Consider the following 13,412-nt stretch of genomic DNA (forward strand, 5'->3'; position numbering starts at 1 on the left):
CAAGAGCCAGAGGAGAACACCTCATAATTCAAGGAAAATCAGGCAGTGTCCATTTTTTTCTAGGCAAACTTAGAATAGTATTGTCTTAGTAGTGGAGAAAATAAGATTTAGAATGGAGGTGGTTCTGGTTTCACCTAACAAAGTTTAACAGCAGGCTTGAAAAGATCAAACTATTACTAAGTAATTTAACTGTACTTCAGAGCAAAACTCAAGAATATTTATAGAACTATAATGCCAAGCATCCAACAAAGTAAATGTCACAGTATTTATAATCTGTCTTAGTTTGGGCTGCTAAAATAAATTACCATAGACTGGTGGGTTAAATAACAAATATTTATTTTTCGCAGCTCTGGAAGGTGGGATGTCAGAGATTAGGGTGCCAACATGGTTAAGTTCCGGTAAGAGCTGTCTTCCAGGTTGCAGATGGCCAACTTCTCCAAGTATCTTCACATGGCAGAAAAAAGTGAGAGAGCTCTCTGGAGTCTCTTCAGTAAGGGCACCAATCTCATCTATGAAGGCTCCACTTCCATGCAGAAACTACCTACCAAAGGTCTCACCTCCTAATACTATCGCATTAGGAATTAGGATTTCAACATCTGAAGTTTGTGAGGACACAAACACTTTGTCTAAAACCAAAATCTAATACAAATTATCAGGCATGCAAAAAAGCAGGAAAATATGAGCTGTAAAAGAGACAAAAATCAACAAAATCAGTCCCAGAACTGACACACGTAACAACATCAATACACAAGGACATTAAGATAGGTATTAAAACTGTCTATTCCCTATGCTCAAAAATGTGCAAGAATGTAGAGAAAGATGAATCAGGCAAAGAACAGACTGAAGAGACTTTAAAAGACTCAAATCAAAATTTAGAGATAAAAATGCAATGCTTAAAATTAAAAAAATACATTTGATGAGGTAAACAGAAGATTAGACATTTAGAATTACCTAAATGTCTAAAAGATACAGAAATTATCTAAAATGAGACACAAAGAATAAAGGCTAAAAAAATAAATGAACAGAACTTCAGTGAGCTGTTGAACAACTTCAAGTGGCCTAATATATATACAGAGTCCTTGAAAGATGGGGAGGAGGAAAACACTGAAGATATAATAACCAAAAAAATTAGATGAACTCTATAAACCTACAGATCCAAGAATAACCTCAAGCACAAGAATATGAAGAAAACTACACCAAGGTATATTAGAATCAAATGGCTTAAAGATATTGATAAAGGAAAAATATGAAAAGCAATCAGAGAAAAAAGACACATTATATACAGAGGAACAAAATAAGAATGAGGGTAATTTCTCACTGGAAAAATGTAATTAAGAAGATAATAGAGCAACATCTATAAATACTGAAGGGAAAAAAACAATCTGTCAACCTAAAATTCTATACCCGGAAAAGCTGTCTCTCAAAAACAAAGGTTAAAAAAAAAAGACTTTTTCTGATATACAAAAGCTGAGAATAAAACTATCACCAGCAGACCCTTACAAGAACTGTTAACGCATGTTCTTCAGGCAGAAGAAAAATCATATCAGATAGAAGTTTGGATTTACACTAAAAAATAAATAGCAGTAGAGACTTTTTCTGATATACAAAAGCTGAAAATATAACTATCACCACCAGATCCTTACTACAAGAACTGTTAACACATGTTCTTCAAGCAGAAGAAAAATCTTATCAGATAGAAGTTTGGATTTACACTAAAAAATAAATAGCAGTAGAAACGGTAAATATATGGATAAATCTAAGAGACTTTTCTTATTTTAAAATCTCTCTAAAAGATAAATGTCTATCTAAATAAAAAATATTAATACCATACTGAAGTATATAACATACAGGTAACATATATACAAAGGCTGGAAAGGAGAAATGAAAGTATATTGTTTTAAGGTTTTTATACATGAGGTGGTGTAATATTAACTGAACATATAATGTGACAAGTTAAACCCTAAAGTAACCACTAAAAAAAGAATATGAGGCAATAAGCCAATAACAGAAATAAAATGCAATAATAAAAAATGATGAACCCCAAAATAGGGAAAAGAGTAAAAAGGAAATAAACAATAGATAGGACAAATAGAAAACAAATAGTAAGGTAATGGATTTTAAACCCAACTGAACTACTAATTATATCAAATGTAAAGGGTTTAAACATCTTAATTAAAAGCCATAGGTTATCATATTGGCAAATATAAGCAAAACTCAATCCTATGCTGCTGTACTTTAAATAGACAGAAATAGGTTAAAAGTAAAAGGATGGGAAAAAATATATCACGTTAACATTAATCAAAAGAAAATAGGAGTGGTTATATTAATAATAGAATATTTTAGGACAAAAAATATTACTAGGAAGAAAGAAAGACATTTTATGATGACAGAAGGTTCAATTCATTAGGAAGACATAACAATCCTAAATGTTTATGTACCCAACAACAAAGCTTCAAATTATACAAAGCAAAAATTAATAGATCTGCAAGAAGAAACAGATAAACCCCTATTCAGAGATATAAATAACCTTTCAATAGTTAACAAACAAGTAGATACAAAATCGAAAAGAAAACGTAAGACTTGAACAATGCTATCTACTAAATTGACGTAATCACACTTTCATAGAACGCTCCACGCAAAAACAGCAGAGTATACATTCAACTGTACACAGAATATTTATCAAAATGGACCATTTTCCTGCCTAGAGAAAGTGCCAAAAATTTTAAAATTCTATGCATATGGAATATATTCACTAAAAACAATGGAATTGAGTTAGAATCAACAACAGAACGTCTTCAAAAATAAATCCCCAAGTCTTTGGTCACAGAAGAACTTAAAGGAGGGATTAGAAAGTGTTTTGAACTGAATGAAAATGAAAGCATGACATTTCAAAATTTCTGGAATGTGGCTAAAGCAGTATTAAGAGGAAAATACCTACATTAGAAAGAGAGAGAGACATCAAGACAGAAAGAGGTCTCAAATCACTGACCTCAGGTTTCATTTTAGGAAACTATCAAAATCAGAGCAAATTAAACCCAAAGTAAGCAGAAGAGAATAAACAATAAAGATCAGAGAGGAAATCAATTAAATTACAAAGAAAAACAATAAAGGAAATAAATAAAACCAAGAGCTGGTTCTTTGAAAAAAAATCAGTGGAATTGATAAACCTACAGTCAGATTGACGAAGAACTAAGAAAAAAAAGATGCAAATTACCACCAATATCAGGAATGAGATAAGTGACATTATTACAGATTCCATAGAATAAAAGGATAACAAGGCAATCGTTATGAACGACTTTGTGCCAATAGATGAAATGGACAGATTCCTTGAAAAGTGGAGGCTACCACAGCTCACCATGCTGCTAACAGTTCACAGCTTCCCTATCTCCAGAGAATTGTTCTTGGCAGAATGGAATCTGCCTACCTGGGGATGCATGACCCCTAAGGGGAAAACCTGCAAATAATAACCCACTATTATAAGGGTTAAAAAAAATTAATCCCTCTACCCTTGTCTCAAGTTGGAACCAATTCTATGGTGCAATTCATGCTCCAGAGCCCCCTTGGAATTAGGCTGAAGATAGATCCCGCTTCCACCCTTATTTAGCTTCCTTCCCTGGCCATATTCTGCTGTTCTCAACCTCCTCTTCCTTAGTTCTCTTCCAAGAATCCCTGTTTCAGCCTCTGTTTATAGAAAATCTTACCTAAGATAGGGCACTAGAGGGAGGCTAGAAGGCAAAAGAGAGAGAGAAAAGACTTGATCCTTTCTCTTAGTTTGCAGTTCCTGGCTACATTATCCCAGCAATGAGCCCTTATCTTGTGTTATGGATTAAATTGTGTCCCGCAAAAGGATGTTAAAATCCTAATGCCCGGTACCTGTAATTATGACCTGATTTGGAAATAGTGTATTTGCTAATGATGAAGGTAACATGAGATCATTAGGGTGAAGTCTAATCCAATATGACTGGTGTCCTTATAAAAAGGAGAAATTTGGATGCAGAGATAGTCATGCATAGAGAACAGATATAGAGAGATCACTACCTACAAACCAAGGAGAAAAGCACTGGAGGCTGCCGGAAGCTAGGAGAGAAGCCCAGACACATTGTGCCTCATATCTCTAGGAGGAGCCAACCCTGCCAACATCTTAATTTCAGACTTCTAGCCTACAGAACTGAGATAATAAATTTCTGGGTTTTTGTTGTTGTTTGAGATGGAGTTTCACTCCTGTTGCCCAGGCTGGAGTGCGATGGAGCGATCTCTGCTCACCACAACCTCCGCCTCCCAGGTTCAAGCATTCTCCTGCATAAGCCTCCCAAGTAGCGAAGATTCAGACATGCGCCACCGCTCCCGGCTAATTTTGTATTTTTAGTAGAGACGGGGTTTCTCCATGTTGGTCAGGCTGGTCTCAAACTCCCGACCTCAGGTGATCCACCTACCTCGGCCTCCCAAAGTGCTGGGATTACAGGCATGAGCCACCCGGCCCGGCCGAATTTCTGTTGTTTTAAGCCACCTAGTTTTGTGGTACTTTGTTAAGGCAGTTCTAGGAAAGGAATATATCCTGTCAATAGCAACTGGTTTCAGCCTCCAATCTTCTTCCCGCACTGACATCATCAGCTTCATTTAATCATCTCAGGTTATCAACACCCGCTGGGCAGCAACCCTATCTACACAGCTCTACAAGGGCTCTCCAACAAGCATCTAGGTTCTATTAACCCCAACTCTTCCCTCGTCCTCAATCCCTAGGGATGGGAGTGGCTTCCTGCAGTAGTGTTCCCCTTTTGCCTTTTCAGTTCCCTGACACCTATTTAACTAATTCCTCATATGTAATTTGCACTGTGAAAATAGCTAGCATGGTTTATTTCTGACAAAGGCCCCTGATTGAAAACCATCTCATTCCGAATTAAGAGTCTAAATCCATAACATACCTTATAAGATCCCATGCAATGTGGACCCTGGCTATTTCTCTGCCCTTGTTTCTTGTATCTGCCCAAATATTGCCCCAGTAAACACTTTTCCTGACAATGTATACAAAATTATTATTTCTCCCAACCCCTGCAATCTTTCCCCATGCTCCCTTTTCTCTGCAGCATTCCTCCCCATCTGGTATACTCTATATATGTTACCCATCTTTCCCATTAGAATACGAGTTCCATGAAAAAAGTTTTGTTCACTGCTGTGTTCCTAGGGTCCAGAGCAGGCTCTGGCACACAGTAGGTGCTGACTTTTGAAAGAAAGACTAACTGTAGAAAAAATCCTAGAAGCAGCCCTACCATTGTGTCCATTTACCTGAATTATAACCAATCTTTAATTTTTAAAGGCTGTGTATTTATTGCCTCGCTTTGTTGGCCGTCCTTCCTCTGTGGAATCACACTTTAGTAGCAAGGTCAGCTGCACTTCCTTAGTGATGGTGCACTTTAAATTGTGTGCTTTCTTCTATTTCACAATTTACTTTTTGAGACAAGGTCTTGTTCTGTCACCCAGGCTGGAGTGCAGTGCAATCATAGCTCACTGCAGCCTTGATCTCCTGGGCTCAAGTGATCCCCCCACCTCAGCTTCCCAAGTAGTTGGGACTACAGGTGTGCTCCACTATGCCCAGATAATTTTTCTAATTTTTTTAGAGATGGAGTCTCACTATGTTGCCCAGGTTGGTCTCGAACTCTGGGGCTCAATCAATCCTCCTACCTTGGACTCCCCAATTGCTGGGATTACAGGGGCAACCCACTGTGCCTGGCCCAATTTAAAGTTTTTATAATGCAAATATGAGCTCCATTTTAAACCTTTAAAAATTATCAACTCAATCAAGATCAGCCACTCAGCAGCATTTATTGAGAGGCCGGTTGCTCTACTATGAGTCTAAACTAAACTATGTTGGGGTCTCCAAAGAAGGAAATGCAATTCCTGCCCTTCTGGAGATTATAATCTCATGAATATTTAACTTGCACATATAAAAACATCTCAGGTATTTACCAATGATGCACAAAAGAAAATAAATAAAATGTACCTATATGCTTTTTAGATGAGGTGCAATGCTTGAAAGGCCATTCAAACTAGAATAATTCTTAGAAGAGGTTGCTGTTAAGCCAGAATTTAAAGAAAGAGACAAAGATGGATAAGTATGAGGTAGGAAAGAAAGGGCACTTGCAAAAACAAAAGGAAATGACAAATACATGGCACTAACTTAATTAGTTACCTGGAGTGTATAAACTAAAAATCTATGAATTTGGCCTCTAGCCTTTCCATTCTGAGTTATCTATTCTGCACTTCTCCTCAAATGTATCAAATTATATTCTGAACTCAAAAGATCCTATACTTTAAACAGTGGTTGGAGTCACTTTGTACTCCTTCCAAGTCATCCTAAGTCTCAACTGAAATGTCATTTTCCCAGAGAAGTTTTTTCCAGTCACTTAATCTGAAATAGGTGTGCTTTGTTATTCTGTACCTTAGCATTTCTTTCATACCTTTTACCACAATTTATAACTGTAATTTTATTTGTGACCTTATCATTTGTCTTCTATACTAGATTATTAACTATCTAGAAGCAGGGTGTTCGCATTATTTTTCCGTACTATATACATACTGTTTAGCATGGTGCCTGACACTTAATATATATTTGTTGAAATGGAATTAAATAGTACATATTTCTGTGAAGGCCAGAAATCCATACATAAAACTGATTCCAAAACTCAAAATAATTTTATTTCAAACACTTAACAAAGTTAAATTGTCCTCACTTCTGATACACAAAAATGTATATTCATATAACTCTCTTGATATATACATATACATACAAACATAATTCACATACATGGTAATATTCTGACCTTTACCTCTGAAATTAATTTCAATTTGTGTCATATATTTCATTTTTTACAATAAACTAAATACGTTCATAAAAATAATTAATTCTTCTAAAGTAGGGAATATAACCCTGGATAGGACCAGGGTAGGAGGGTGGGATGGTCCGAGCTGGTGCCAGCTCATACAAGATGCATTGGTGCACATTTTAAAAAGGACCCACATCCTCTGGGTAGACACAGACACACAGCAACATAAGCTCTGCTTGGTGAATGGAGCCTGGGCAGGACTTCAGCTCCCACTTTATGTGCTCTTGCACAGGGCATGACCTGCGCATAGGTGGCAGTCCTGGAGAGGGTTGCTCAGTGGTGGTGTGAGCAGAAGATGTGATCTAGCCACCCTTGGGCTGTTCCACTCCTTGCTGGAAAGGGCCGATTTGATTTGTCTGGATTATTTTGGTCAAGAAGGGGTCCCTTCTTCTTTTCACCACTCTGTCGGTTTAGCTGAAGAGGGAGACCTCTCCAATGAAAGAGGACCATTTTTCACGTTCAAGTGTATGCATGGCTATCCTCTGCTTCTTCAGCCTCCAAGGGGGCTTTTAAGGTTTAATCTAAAGAAATAACCCTGTATTGATTCTTGATTCCTAAGAAATTATGCTGTCAGTCTGGTTGTAGGCAAGGGTTGCAATTTTCCCTCTGGAAAAAACAAATCAGAAGTTAGTCCATTTGTATAACACTGCTTAGTAACTGTTTAGAAATTATATCAGTAACACTAAGAATAAGCTCAAGCTATCTCCTAAGTGACCCAATTTATTGACTTTCAGGACAAACAGTATATGAAATCAATTCTAATTTCCATATATCAAGAAATAACAAGCATGTCTTATTTCAGTAATCTTTTATAAACTTTCTATATCTTAGGGTCATGGGTTATAACAGATGCATAGTATTTTAAAACCAAAATAAATTTACCTTTAAGTGGCCTTAGTATAAGCCATAAGGCCTGTTTCAAAACTACTAACAGGAATTTATCAGAGTAGGAGCTCAAACTACTGAAATACGATTTTAGAAGGACTTTTATTTTGGAAAAAGAATATAAAACTGGCATTTGGGAATAAAGGGTTAGATAGTGGAAAGCACCCCAGATTGGATCCGAGTCCTTATTCTCAAACTACCTAATGAGATGAAATTGTGCAAGTGATTTAAATTTGATGAGATTCATCTGGAGATCTATTAACGAGTTTAAAGTCTTAAAGTGCTTACTGCTTTCTGATTAATTTTATATTAAAAGTCCTCAAAGCAGAAAGAATGTCAGATAAAAAAAAGCATGTGAGATCCAAAGTGGACTTACAATCACATGCATGAAGAAGTCATGTGTATACAACAGCCCCTGGGGAAAATGTTAAATATGTCATGGGGGCCCTACATTTAGCTGAGGACTGGGCCAAACATCCTAGCAGATTCTTTTCAGTTATTCTGATGTGTCATCTCTTTTGGGAAAAACCTAACTTCACTAATATCCAGGCTCAGGAAGTGAAAAAGACAGAAGCCTTACCTAGCCACTGTGACCAGAAGTGATTAATTTAATCAACTGCCCACCTCAACCATCACCAACTTTTGCAATCGCTTGGCGAAATCAATGTCCAACAAGTGAAGCAAACCCAAATGTGGTGAACATTCCTCCATTGCCAAAATGGGACAACTGCCTTATCTCCTCATCAAAGCCCATCTTCTGGGAAATCAGCTTCTCTGTTAAATACCCAAGTGGGCTAGAAGCGCATTTTGTGGGCAACCCTATAGAAGCTCGTCCTGATGCCAACTTGCAGGGATCCAGTAAACCTCAAGTCACCGCTCCTGATAACGTAGACATCTTTTTAGACACACTATTTACACAGACTTTGTCTAGCTGGGGAAGAGGTTAATTTACTTGTATACACGGGGATAAGTAGAGCACAGCGCTTCTGGATGCCCTCAGACTTGCATCTAATTCTTTCTCCAGATCTAACGCCTCTGTTTCTACACCCGGGGGAACCTCTCCCCAGGGACTGCGCGCGCGTGCGTGCAGGTGTGTGTGTGTGTGTGTGTGTGTGTGTGTGTTTGTGTGTGTTAAAACGAACACTAATTCCGCGCCCAGCTTCTCTCTCCGTCCACCTGCGGCCCAAGAACTTGTGTTCCCAGATGGTACCAGCGGGGCCCGGCTTATTCCCGAACACATGTGGGGCCCTGAAAGGGGCGTCGGGGACTAACCCGCCCAAACCGTGGCAAACACTCTGGGAGGCCGACTCGGGCTTGGCCTGTGGCCCGACACACCGCCCCACTCCGCGCACACGCGTCTGTGCCACTTCAGTGGCTTGCAGGACCTCCGGCGAGGATGAGTCTCCAAACCATCTCAGCCTACTCAACGGCATCTGGGATGTCCCCCTGCCTCTAAGTCAGACCCCAAGAAAGATCTTTGAGGACTTGAGCTTCACGTTGAAAATCAGTGTGGAAAATGGGGGTGTCAGTGCGGCTGGGGGAGACAAAGGGGCCCAAAAGCTCCCTCCCGTCCGCTCCAGCCCACTTAGTTCACCCTCCCACGGGGCGAGGGGCGGGCCGGGGGGCTGGGGTGGGGATGGCCCTGGAAGGGGTCCCTCCCTTCCCACCTCCTACGGCCCACTCTTACTTACTTTCTCTCGGAGCCTCAGCTTGGCCGCCTTTAGCCCAGGCAGTGCGGAGGGGAAGCGGGGAGGAGAGAGGAGCCTGCGGGCTGCAGCAGCCGGGCAGTCCCGGAATCTCCGGGCTGCGTCCCTGCCCCAAGCCCGCCGGGAACCCGGGCCGTGGACGCCCCCACCCGGGGGCCGCGGCGAGGCGGGCGCGCGGGGTTCAGCACCCTCGAGGCTGGCTCCGAAGACTCGCGGCCCTCCCCCTCCGTCCGCCGCCGTCGCGGCTAGCCGCCCCTCCCCGCCGCAGCAGGGAGGCCGCCGGGGCCCGGGGGACGCGCTCGCGCGGGGGCCGCCCCCTCCCCTTCCCTCCACCCTGGGCGGGGGCGCGCGAGAAGCGGTGACGTCAAGGGGCGCGCTGTGGCAGCACCTCCCCGCGCGCTAGTTAAAAAGAAGAAGAAAAGAGGGAACGAAACATGAGAGGCTGTGTGAGAAGCTGCAGCCGCCGGCAGAGGAGACCTCAGCATCATCTAGAGCCCAGCGCTGGCCCTGCCTCCGCCTGCCCCGCCGCCGCCGTCGCCGTTTCTGTTCCTGCTACTGTCCCACCTAAACAACTCCCGTTACACGGACAAGTGAACATCTGTGGCTGTCCTCTCCTTTTCTTCCTCCTCTTCCAACTCCTTCTCCTCCTCCCACTTCCCAGCCGCAGCAGAAAGCCCCCAACCCAACTGACACTGGCACAACTGCAAACGGTGTCATCCGCACAACTTTATCTCGCTCCTCGGGCTCCCCTAAGGCATCGGACCCATCGCCGCGTCTTTTATTTTTTGCAAAGTTGCATCGCTGTACATATTTTTGTCCCCGCCACCTCCCTCTGTCTCTGGAGTGCCCTACAGCCCCGCAAACTCCTCCTGGAGCTGCGCCCTAGTGCCCCTGCTGGGCAGTGGCGTTCCCCCCCATCCTCCCGCGCCCAGCCCCTGCTGCTCTGGGCAGACGATGCTGAAGATGCTCTCCTTTAAGCTGCTGCTGCTGGCCGTGGCTCTGGGCTTCTTTGAAGGAGATGCTAAGTTTGGGGAAAGAAACGAAGGGAGCGGAGCAAGGAGGAGAAGATGCCTGAATGGGAACCCCCCGAAGCGCCTGAAAAGGAGAGACAGGAGGATGATGTCCCAGCTGGAGCTGCTGAGTGGGGGAGAGATGCTGTGCGGTGGCTTCTACCCTCGGCTGTCCTGCTGCCTGCGGAGTGACAGCCCGGGGCTGGGGCGCCTGGAGAATAAGGTAGGCACTCACCGGCTTCACGGATGCGTACTTGGCATATTGGCTGGGTGGGGTTCCCTGTGGCTCTGGCAAAGCCGGTGCTGTAAGAAGGTCAAAACTTCTTTGGGGGAGTTCTTTTCATAACTTTTCTAAAGCGCTAACGTGATTCCGTTGTGTGTTCCTCTGGGGTAAGCAAGTAGCATTTCCTCCCCCAGAGTCCGCGGTCGGGATGCTGTGCAAACTTGCCTATCTCTGAAAACAGACGCTTCTGCGGTACCCGCACCCTGGGCTGGGTAAATATTTTAAAAGAATCGCGATGAACAGTGTGTTTTGGATCGAATGGGGCATTGGCTGCGGTGAAACTGTAAATTAAGGTGGCTGTGGTTTCCGGTTTATTTTTCTAGGGTAAAAAGATTTGTGCTGTTTTCTCCACGTGCTCGGTTAGGGAGAGGATTGAATCGTAAAGGATGTTGAAGCATGGTTGGTTTATGATCCCCAGCCCCGTCAGAGGGGGGTGTCTTGCATTACATTAGTTAAACCAACAGAAAGGAACTCCTGGTCCTCAGGTTAGGGACCTGAAAAAAACTGGCGAAAGATTTTGCTGGGGCGTTATTTATCACATAAAACTGAGACGATTCTCCGTCATTTTGTAACATTATAAATTCAGACTTTCAGGGTCAGTTGGTGTCTTGGAAGATCTACTCTAAGAATTTAAGAGTAATGGCATTTACGTTATCCTTGTGTTAATAAGTTTAACTAAATACTAACATGGTGTTTGTTGACTGTAAAGGCACGCTTGTTTTTGAGTTTGCAATATCGTTCTTGCCAGGAGATGCAGTCATGGGTGGTATCTACTGTACTCCAAGGAATCATTGCTGGCTCACATCATTAACAATCACTGCACGTGAAATAAACAATCAGGTGTCTTTGCTCCCCCTCCCTTTCCCCATTTTAGGTTTAATTAAGAATTCCTCTGTTAGAACACTGCCAGTTGTCAAGGTCTGAGAGACTCTTGGAAAACTTGTGCTTCAGTCTTGCTGGCGCATAATAAAAAAAAAAAAATACCCAGGCTGAATCTAATTTTTATGCTCAGTTCACGGTAGATTTCACTCTATTCTCATGTAAACAGCTCCTACGAATCAACATATGTGTCTGGGTGGTATCTCTCACTTTGTTTTGTAACAAAAAGCCATATTGCATCATTTAATTTGCTCAAGTCATGCAAATAGGAAAAAATCAATAGGACAAAAAGGGGTCGACTTATCCTCCTCCCCACTAAACTGCTGCCCACACACAGAGTCCTGTTGCTTATGGCAAAAGAATAACAACAACACCATTGTATTTGTTAGTTGGTTCACTAATGGGTGAAACTAGAGAACATCATTCTCTTTCAGTCCCCAGCTCTGTCCAAATGTTCATGCCTTTTGAGGGAGCATTTGTCCGACTCCTTCTATTCCCAGATGAGTGAGAAGTGTCTTGCTGCAGGTTTTCAGCTGCAACTCTCTTTTTATTCTTACCATATGCAGCAGGAGCCTGAGATTCAGGGAACAGATATTCCAGGATTTTATTCAAAGCAATGTCTTTAAGCTCCTGTGTTGCAATTGAATTAAGTTTCAAAATAGCTATATTCAGGTCACCTTAAAGGTTTTATCAGGAGCCCTAAAGAACCAGGAAATTCAGAGAAAAGTTTAGAAATATTTGCCATTGAGTCTCCCTTGGTGCAATACGTACTATGAATATACTGATGATCTAGAGACCCCTGCAATACTCAACTCTTCCAGAGACATGTGGAATGAAAATTTTGTTCTTGACTAAATGGTGGGGAGAAGGGGAAGGGGGATGGGACCAAGGGGAGTTATAGCCCTTAAGAGAAGTTATATAAAAATTTTTTTAAAGAAATCATTCTTTAGGAAGAAATCTGCCATGTTAACTATATACATTCCTTTCTGTTTTATGTGCTTCCAATCTCCAACAAACCCCTACTCATTTGGAAAGTGTGTCTGAATTAAGTTTGGTACACTAGACTTTTGCTGGTTCTATTACAAGAGGTTTATAAATCAACAATACCCAAATTGTTCAAAACAGAGATTTGCTATAGCTATGCATATGCATTCTTGACCTATGTTATTTCTCAAGTTTTAATAGTTTTTAAAACATGTTATTTTATAATAAACTTCAGTGTTTCCCTTTTTCCCGTAAGCCTTCCTGGATTATAATATATGTTAGGATCTTATTTCATAATGTGTATACAGGAGAGATGATTGCTATTTGAAAGGGCCCTTTTTTGTTTATGGAAGAAAAAAAAATTCCCCAGAAAGATTTCTGCAGCTTTTCAAGAAACTACAGTAGTAGCTTTTTCCTACAGGAAGAAATTTCTTAGACAAATAGATAGTAGCAAACTAGGTAGGAATATTAGCATGCTCAGCTATGCAATTAAGTCCTGTTTCTAGGCTAAGAAATTTTTTTTAATGAACTAGAATTGAGTTCAATTCTTTAGCCATGGAATTATGCTCTATTTTAATTTTTTGTATATTTTAATAATGTTGTATATTGTAATAAGATTGTTAACTACCATGACAAATAAGTACTGTCAAAATTTAGGAAGTCATATTATCTTAGCAATATTTTCGCACTTTCTAAATACAGCATGCTAAAAGGATCTAATTCTTATTAACCAAACTGAATCTGCAACCAACTGAAATACCCCCATTTCTAAAACTTAACTTGT

At 41.2% G+C, this 13,412-nt stretch overlaps 1 protein-coding gene and 1 long non-coding RNA gene across 3 annotated transcripts in view; one reads left to right on the top strand and one right to left on the bottom strand.

Annotated features, from left to right (window-relative positions):
* Positions 1-6,671: 6,671 nt before the first annotated feature.
* Positions 6,672-9,770, bottom strand: LOC134809920 (uncharacterized). The gene is made up of 2 exons (XR_010156711.1): positions 9,458-9,770; positions 6,672-7,487 (listed from the first exon to the last, which is right to left on the bottom strand). It is a non-coding gene; the product is annotated as an uncharacterized LOC134809920 (long non-coding RNA).
* A 96-nt stretch (positions 9,771-9,866) lies between these two features.
* Positions 9,867-13,412, top strand: part of HHIP (hedgehog interacting protein) — a 94,754-nt gene continuing 91,208 nt past the window's right edge. For both annotated transcript variants that reach the window (XM_009448363.5, XM_001146476.7), the window contains exon 1: positions 9,867-10,705. In XM_009448363.5, coding sequence (XP_009446638.1) covers positions 10,427-10,705 — 279 coding nt within the window. In that variant the 5' untranslated portion in view covers positions 9,867-10,426. The remainder of the gene's footprint in view (positions 10,706-13,412) is intronic.

This window comes from Pan troglodytes, chromosome 3 (genome assembly GCF_028858775.2).
Source record: "Pan troglodytes isolate AG18354 chromosome 3, NHGRI_mPanTro3-v2.0_pri, whole genome shotgun sequence".
Classification (NCBI taxonomy): Eukaryota; Metazoa; Chordata; class Mammalia; order Primates; family Hominidae; genus Pan; species Pan troglodytes.